Below are 8,932 nucleotides of genomic sequence, written 5' to 3' on the forward strand. Positions count from 1 at the left end.
CTTTGTGGAATGCAGAGGTTGTCAGTGCAGACCCAGCACCCATGGGTGGCTCTGGCATGGGTGGGCAGGCTCTAGGTCCTGGCATGAGGATGGGGCTGGGCACATGGCAGCTTTAAACCCTGGATGGCAGCGGCAGCTGCCCAAACCTTGCGGGCTTTGCTGGTGATGGGATGGGCCTGCCTGGCTTCCCTCTGAGTGCAGGGAGGTGCTGGAGCTGGGAGGGTGGAAGGGCTTTGCCTGCAAGTGTGGCTGTGGAGGAGAGTGGCCATGTGGCCTGAGCAGTGGGCACTTCCAGCTTGGGGATGGTGCCTGATGCTTCCACGTGTATTTTCCACCTTGATTCACATTTTCACTCATGTGTGCTGAGATACCTGCCAGGGACCAAGGGTCCCTTCCAAGCCAGTGGACCAGTGGACCCTGCAGCAGTGCCACCATCTTACTGTCCCTCCCCAGTGCCCATCCAGCACCTCCCATCTGTAGCACAAACATCAGTTGGACTCAGCTGCTGTGGACCACAGCTGGGAAGGAGGCAGCAAAACTGATTTGTTCTCCCTCTCAATCTGTTCTTTCATTCCCTGGTCCAGAAATGCCCTTCAGCCTCGCAGGAGCTGCCTGCTCTTGTGCATCTTCACCCAGGTCCCTGTCCCCTGGCACCATCCGGTGGGGACTCTGCCATTTTTCTTCATTACTCAGCCCTGCCTCCCTCTCTGGATGTATATTCTTCAGGGATATCTGTGTTACAATATTAGCTGGATCTTAAATGTTTACCAGTTTAGGACCAACAGGTCATAAATCAACCTTTACAGCAGGCGACTCAGAAAGGTGACTTAGAGGGTATATCCCTCACTTGAACTGCCTCTTGCCGAGGGAAGTTTTAATATCCAAATTATAGCTCTGAGTCTGGAAGGCTTAGAGATCCTGGAGATTTATAGCCCCTATTAATAACCAATTATTTCTCAAGCACAGTTGCCATGCAGTTAGGCCCTGGCCGTTAGATGGCCTGAAATGCTAACCGCCCTGTTAAAGTGCGGTGACAAACATCATCTATTTTGTTGATGCCGGTTTCCTGGCTGTCACGGTGTGAAAACAATCACAGCGATGACCCTTGGACCGAGCCATCCATCAGTGCCGCGCTGGACACGTGGAGGGGGAGCAGGAGCGGCTCCCCAGGCCATTCCTGGGCTGCAGGCTGGGACTTCTTTGACTCGGTGGGATGTCCTGGTCGTGGGGCGAGGGAGACTGTCATCCTGCGGGGCTCTAACTACTGATGGCAAAGCAGCTTCTGAACACAGTGAGGTTTGAGAGCAGACCAGGAGCGGAGCCAAGCCTTGCTCCATCGTTGTGCAGGACCAGTTTGGTGCTTGCCTAGGTGGAGGCAGGGCCCATCTTGCACCCTCCATCTCTGGGAGCCTCAGCTGTTGTGTTCGTGCAGGGTGGAAGGGCTGTATGGGTGCTGGGGGGTGGACCTGACCTTTCAGCTTGGATCTGTCAGCAAGCTGAGGGATGCTCCAGCCAGCAGTGCGCCTGCATCATTTAACGGCATCATGGGTCCTGCACCCCACCTTGGGGCTACCCCGTGTGGCAGCAGCCCCTCTCGGTGTCCCGTGCCAACCACTCCATTCCACCTGACATTGCCTGTGATGCGTGATGCCCCTTCCCCATGTCGTGGCAGCAGCCCCTCTCGGTGTCCCGTGCCCACCACTCCATTCCACCTGACATTGCCTGTGATGCGTGATGCCCCTTCCCCATGTCCCAGTATGCATCCCCAGTCGTGGTGAGCTGTGCCTCTTTTCTCTGCAGCCCTGTTTGCAGTACTGGCCTGAACCGGGGCTCCAGCACTACGGCCCGATGGAGGTGGAGTACATTTCTGGAGCGGCGGATGAGGACATCGTGTCCCGTCTCTTCCGAGTCCAGAACATCACCCGGGTGAGGGTCTCTCCTCTGGCTCCATGCCAGCGAAGGGTAGTCAGGGCAGGGCTTCACACGTGTCTCTGTGTGCCCAGTGCCCCCCAGGCATCTCCCAGTGTAGAGGTCAGGGTTCGGCGAGCTTGTGTGCAGGGTGGATCACTTTTGTGAGCCTCTGCACTGGGGAAAGGCTAGGGCATCACCAAGAGCTTCTTTACACGAGTGAAGACCTTCTTTGGAGAGCAGAAGATTGATGCACCTAGTGAGGCCACACAGTCCTAGAGCTTGTCACTGCCCGGCCCCGTAATTCTCCATGTAAACTAACTGAATGGTGCTGTAGATGCTGGTGTCATCTTCAGCCTAATCTAGCTCTTCCAAAGGATGCAGGCCCAGCTCTCCTGGCAGAGAGGAGCCTGTAAAATTGCTGTTGGCTCCATCCAACCTTTCTGGAATTGTCAGCTCCTTGCAAGATGTTAGATAACTCTGTAGAAAGACCTTTCTCGTCCTGCCTGAAGGTCCAGCTTTGCCCAGCCATGCATGTATCACAGGATGGAGTCTCCCTGCTCCCCGGGGACAAGCAGAGCCCGTTTGCTGCAGGGTGAGAAGATCAGCACAGGTTTTCATCTGTTGTCCGTGTTGCATTGACGCTTGGCTGGTTCAGCTTGCCTTTAAATGAAGAGGAACGCAGTGAAACTGGGAAGGGACAGGGACTGCAATGAACAGCCCATGTGGGTGCAGAACTCTTCTTGGAAAAAAAGCTGATTTAAGTACAAAAGCCAGCCATGGAGAGGTGGCATCCCTGAGGTCTTTACATCTCCGGAGAGCTTCCAAGAAGCTGAAGCCAGTGCCCCAGTGGAGGTCATCAGGCAGATGGGAATTAGGAGCGTGCGACTTGGCTGACGGCCCGGCTGGGAAAGGTGCTTCGGCGTGGGAGCTGGGGTTGAGGAGATAAATCCTGATTATCTGGACTCTTAACACAAAGAGAGTTTTGGTTTGCGCTCCCTGTGGGAGCATCTGGCGTTTCCTGGGTGTCAGCAGAAAATCCTTCACCAAATGTGCTTTGCTCTCAGGTGGTAGAACTTACCCCACGCTAAATTAAAATGCAGCGTGATTGAAATCTCTGGATCGAAGAAGAGATTTCCCAGGGAGCAGACCTGGGGGAGGGCTGGTAAATGCATGGAGCCACTTCTTGCCAAGGCTTGCTGGCTGGAAGGGAGCAGGGCATTGGCATCACAAGTCCTCCAGAGCCAGACAGAGCTTTCACCTGAGCTTCCAAATGGATCCCAAAGAGGAGTTTTTTCCTGTTTTAACTTCACTTACTTGTTTCACCTTCCCCCTCTGCCTTCCTGGCTTCCAGCTGAAAGCAAAAACTGGAGCCTGGGGAGGTCAGCCCATCCCAGCGACATCACTGACTCACATGGGAGCTCCCAAAAAGGTGCTTTTGGGGTGTGTTTGGGGTGTGCTGATTGGAGTGGGCAGCAGATGCCTCAACACCCACTTCCCAAACTGGGGCTCCCTGCAGTCCTGCTGGTCGGAGATGGCTGGTGCTTGTCCTGCTTGTTGGGCACCTGAAGCTGGTGGATGGAGCCCTCCAGAGCTGAGGATCCTCATTTGTGTCCGATCCCCCTTTCCTCCTCCAGCAGGTGCTCCCCACACACGTGCCGCCAAGCCCCAAGCTGCAGCTGGAGCGTGTGACCTGTGGTTTCATCCCATCAGGTGCTCCTGGTGCTTCGAGTGCTGCTGAGCAAGAGCTCCACATCTGCTTGCCTAAAGCCTGGCGTCCTTTAGCTCTGTGGATGTAATCCTCCTCCTGGAGCCTGCTAACCAGATTAGGGTCCCAAACTAACCAGATTACCATGGCATTAAGGTGAACTCCCACCTCCGTGGGTGGCAGCTTCTCATCAGCCTCCTGGTTTACAGTGAGCACAACAAAAACACACCCCCTTGGACCTTCTGTGCGCAAGACAAGGATGCAATGGAGGAGCCTTGGGAATGCTCAGGCGTCTGGTAACAGGTTTTGGAAGATACAGAGACAGCCCAAGAAGCCATGAGTTAGGGTAAACCATGTCAGTGGAGCTTCCCCCGGACAGGATGGGGTGGTAGAACCAATGTGAGCTGCGGAGGAGAGAGCTGAACTATCCATCTTAAAGCACCAGGAAGGGGTCTTGCTCTCTTCCTCTATTAACGTGTGGCAAACCTCTCTGGTCCTCCATCAAACCTCCAGTGGAGGCAAATGAGGGCAGCCCGTGGGTTCGAGCTGATGAAGTTTGCTTTTCTAGCTGCAGGAGGGGCACCTGATGGTCCGGCATTTTCAGTACCTGCGGTGGTCAGCATATCGAGACACCCCGGACTCCAAGAAGTCTTTCCTGAACCTCCTGGCCCAGGTGGAGAGGTGGCAGAAGGAAAGCGGCGATGGGAGGACCGTGGTGCACTGCCTGTGAGTGTCAACTGGAGAGAAGTGGGTTCTGGCCTGGGGGGAGATGCCACCAGCTCGTGTGTCCCCTGATCTGCCTGGCAATCTCTAAAAAGTCCTCGCTGGGGTGACTTTGTCCCCAGATAGTGCTGTCTGTCCCACAACATGAGTTTGGGTGAGGCACCTTGAGGTCACCGTGTCAAACCTCCTCCATGAGATGGACACTCACCTGCTAGCAGTAACCCCGCCGTTCATGCTGGTCTCCTGCCTTGCAGTGGGGCTCGGTGGAGGTTCCAGCCTGTCACCACATCCCATGCGTGGAACAGGCTCCAAAGGGACGTGGCAGGAGCTGCACAACTCCCACCACTTGCTTCTCATCGAGGTGCACGTGTTCTCCATCCCCCTCCTCCCAGCTGGCTTTGCCTCACACAAACACCCGTGTGTGCTCTCCTTGGGTGGCACCTAGCACGTCCGCAGATTGGGAGAGACAGCAGGAGAGCCTTTAATCAAAAATTAATTACAGCCTCGTCCATCTTCATTAGTGGAAGGATAATTTGAGAACATGCTTTATAAAACACTGGCATCATGTTCTCTCCTCCTCTCCCCGGCCACCTTTGCTGCCAGGGATCCAGCGTGGTGGTGTGGGGTGGTTTCAGCCCAGGGTGGGAGGAGGTACCCAGTGAGCTGTGCACTGGGCGAAACGTGGCATGGTTCCTCCAGCCAGTGCTACCCAACAGCTCCTCAGCCCAGGGTCACCCTGCAGATGGGAGGAGTGTACTAGAGGGACACAGTGGTTTCCTCAAGGTCACTTGAGGAACCAGTCCATGGCAGGACTGGTCCTGATGGTCCAAAATGGTGTTTCCATGCTCTCTCGTAGCTCCTGGGAGGACCAGAGGGCAGGATCACAGCTTCTGCCACCACATGGGTCTGGTTCAGGTCCCTCAGTTTGGGAGGACTTGCTCTGGGACATCTCCTGGGGTGCAGGAATGGACAGAGAAAGGGGGAGTTAGAGGGAGCAGGAAGATGCTCTAATGTCAACAACGTTTGTTTCTCCCACCAGGAATGGAGGTGGCCGGAGCGGCACCTTCTGCGCCTCCACCATGATCCTGGAGATGATCAAGTGTCACAACATGGCAGATGTTTTCTATGCTGCAAAGACCCTCCGCAACTACAAGCCAAATATGGTAGAGACCTTGGTAAGCACCAGCCACCGCTGGCTGCTGGTCCCTGTGCATCCCTCCGGCAGGGAGGAGAGGTGCTGGGGGGTCTTCACCTCCCAGAACACCTCCAAATCAAACCCTGGTTGGCGTTATGGGGACCTCATGCAGAGCATGTCTTGGTGGGCGTGCCGCAGGCTGGGGCGGACGGGGAGGCGAGGCAGCTCTTGAAAGCAGCCTTGGGCTTGCCTTCATCTCGCCGTGTCAACGTGCCCTTGGCGATGGCGCTGGGCTTGTCGGAAGCCCTTCCCAGGGGGAACAGGGCAGGTTTGCATTAATTCATGGGATGTAATTGCAGCTTTTCAGAGCGTTTGCGGTGCTGTGAGCAGCTCCGAGGTGAAGTCAGACAAATTCCTGTTGGAAAGAGAAACGGGAGTTGGTGTTTTGAGTGAAATTAATTGGTGGACAAGCTGCCAGGGCAGTGATGGAGCCACGTTTCATGCCGAGGAGGCTGGAGGTGGCAGTGGGTCAGGGTAAAAATCCCGTGTCCTATTTCAGACCCTTGTTAACAGGGCAGGGGATGGAGCAGGCGCGTGTCCGTCCCCGTGGTGGAGGAATCCAGGTGCCCAGTGATGTTTTAAAAGCAATCAGCCAGAAATGTTTACCCTGTTTAGATCATAAAATCCCTAAGTTGTGAAATGAAATAGGTTCGAGGAGGGGATGTGATTTGCATTAGGAATTAAAGTGGAGGAGAAGGTGAGGGAGGGTGGAGGGGAGCAGGGGGAGGGATGCAGATAATGGAAAGATGATGTGACAGGCATGAAGCCACCAGGCCCATTGGGCTAGATTGCGAAGGTATTAAAAAAAGGCAACATTTCACATCAGGACCCAAGCGTCCTCCAGCCTCAAATGAACCTGAACTGTCTATTCTGGGAATCCCAATCTATCGGAGTCGCTGGGAGGCCAGATCCTTGTGCAGCGTAAAGTGCCGCAGCCCAGCGGCGAGCAGCCGGTGCGAAGCAGCTTCCTGCTGCCTGTGCATTTTCCTCCTCTATTTGCTGTGGCATTTATTTTTATATGATGATAAATGGAAACAATCCCTTTTCTTAATCCAAAAAGCATTACGTGCTTTTAATCTAAGCTCTCGCAGCCTCCTCGCTTTGAAGCCCTTCTCCCCCACTGCCTGCTCCCACCTGGGGTCCATGAGCAGCCGCCCACTCGTGTGGGAGGTAACAGGATTTCCATGCCGGTGCTCAGCTGCCATCCCCATGCTGCTGAGGATGTGGGGAGATGGGCTCTCCCCTTTCCTTCCCTGCTGTCGCACCTGGGATGCTCCCACCTCATGTCCCAGCACTTGCAGCAGCATCAAAAAACTTACTTGTTTATGTATTTGGGTTCTTTATCCCCACTCTGGCTGGTTTTGCTTGTTGGTTGCTCAAAGGAGCAGCATCTCATGGGAACGGTCACTTCCAAGGTCAGCTCGCCTGTAGTTTTCTGTGCTGCGAGTTGTATGAGGACAGGAGGGCACAAAACCAGCTCACGTAAAGGAGGACAGGGATGGATGAGACTGCCTTCACAAGTCCAACTTCAGTGAGTTTTGCTCTAAAACCAGGAGCCAGCCACACTGGGCTTCCTTTGCTACAGCTGCAGGGGAGCAAGGGTGGGAAGATGCTGGCACCATCTGTAGCTGTCTCAGGAAAGGGAAAGAATGGGAGAGTGAGCCCAGCCCGGCCATCGCAGGCAGGTCAGACAATGCCGTGAGCACCAAAATGCACATTTGTTTGGTGTGTCTGTTGGAAAATTTGGATATTTGGAAGTGAAAGCTCCTGTGACTTCATGCTTTCATTCCTCCTTCATGCTTCTATCCCCACGTGAAACAAACGCCCAGACCAAATCCCTGCCAGGATGGAAAATGGCATTTTTTTATCTGCAGCAAGAGAATTTGTGATGAGAAACATCCTGGCAGCCGGGGCAGGGCGTCTCCGTCCGGATAACAGATGCAGCGAGGCCACGACACTCCCCTGAGCATGCTCCCTGCATGCAGACTCCACTGAACTCAAAAATAAAGAAACCTCCTGATTTCAGGTCCAGGATTTTATTTGGGATGCCTCTGACTGCAGAGCCCCTCCATTGCCTGGCTCCGCCACCATCTGATTGACACATGTCAGCCACTGTGGGGGTGGGGTGGGGGTTCTGTGGGTGAGGCTGGCTGGGGGAGACCCGCACTGGTGCTGCCTGGTTTGCCTTGAAAAGGGGCAGCTTCGGGAAATGGCTTACTGGGATTGTAACACCCTCTCTTCTCTCTCCGAACAGGAGCAGTATCATTTCTGCTACGACATAGCACTGGAATATCTGGAGTCCCTGGAGACCAGATAGCACCTCGCCAGGAGAGGGGCAGCAAGGGCTTGCGCAGGTCTCGGGCCAGCCACGCACTTCGCACTTGGACGTTGCGTTAGTGCTGAAGGGGAGGAGGGAAACAGCAGAGGATCCAATGAGAAAACCCATCAGATCAAGCAAAGTGAAAGGACCTGGGGATGTGTTGGCTGCTCTCCATCTTCACTCTCCATCTTCCCTTCCCACCCCGAGTGTGTCCGAGCGGCCGCAGTTTGGATGCCAGAACTTGTCCCGTGCCTGCTTTGCTTTGAGTCACAGTCGGGGGGTCAGTGTGTGCAGGATGCGGCCCTGTGGCACTACCTGGGCATCTCTACAGCAGCTGGAGAAGAGGCCGGGGAGAGGACGAGGAGGATAGAAGATAGTGTGGCTATTTCCCAGCTGGGAAGGATGAATATTTGGAGAGATGTTGCTTTTTTGACTGTACATGGAATTGAAGCTGCTCTTCTGAGGAGCCCAGACGGCTGCTGGCAGGTTTTGCCCTTGGTTGGGACATGCTCTGAGCCGGAGCAAAGACCCTGAGGGGAGCTCTTGAGTTTCTGCCCATTCGCACCATGAGTTTGATCTTCGCTTTTTTTAATGCTGTGAGTTGTGACCGTTTGTGTATCGAGCCCTGGACAGAGCAGGGACAAGGGAGGGGAGGTGGGGGGTCAGGGCTCCGTGGCTGCCTGGGCTCATGCTCTGGGAGGAGGAGCATTGGGTGTGTGATGTCCCTCTGCAGGGACCGACCCAGACTCCGCCTGTCACCTTTGCTAAGCTTCTCAAGCCATGATTCTCCTCCATCTCTGCACCACCTTCTACATCTGTAACAGTTAATTCCTCCAGGGCTGACGCTAAAGCACCAGTCCATGGGTCTGTTTTTAACCCTTCCCTTGTGAATCGCTGCACATGAGATGCCTTCAGTGCCCAGGAACAAAATCGTTAAAATGCGGGTCCATCCCGTTTGCCTCCTGGATGCTGCCCCAGGCAGTGCCCATCAATGCTGTGAGGCTTTTGTGGGAGTTGGCGAAGCAGGACGGTTGGTTTTGGTGATGGTGTTGATGGGGTGAACTGTGCTGGTGCCCTG

At 54.8% G+C, this 8,932-nt stretch overlaps 1 protein-coding gene across 1 annotated transcript in view; it reads left to right on the forward strand.

Annotated features, from left to right (window-relative positions):
• Positions 1-7,851, forward strand: part of PTPRU (protein tyrosine phosphatase, receptor type, U) — a gene marked incomplete at its 5' end in the record, with an annotated part of 28,480 nt that extends 20,629 nt beyond the window's left edge. The window contains 4 exon segments of the mRNA XM_010141063.1: positions 1,801-1,926; positions 4,185-4,342; positions 5,379-5,514; positions 7,789-7,851. Of these exon segments, the coding sequence (XP_010139365.1) occupies positions 1,801-1,926; positions 4,185-4,342; positions 5,379-5,514; positions 7,789-7,851 (483 nt within the window).
• Positions 7,852-8,932: the final 1,081 nt, after the last annotated feature.

Source organism: Buceros rhinoceros, unplaced genomic scaffold, assembly GCF_000710305.1.
Source record: "Buceros rhinoceros silvestris isolate BGI_N320 unplaced genomic scaffold, ASM71030v1 scaffold8300, whole genome shotgun sequence".
Classification (NCBI taxonomy): Eukaryota; Metazoa; Chordata; class Aves; order Bucerotiformes; family Bucerotidae; genus Buceros; species Buceros rhinoceros.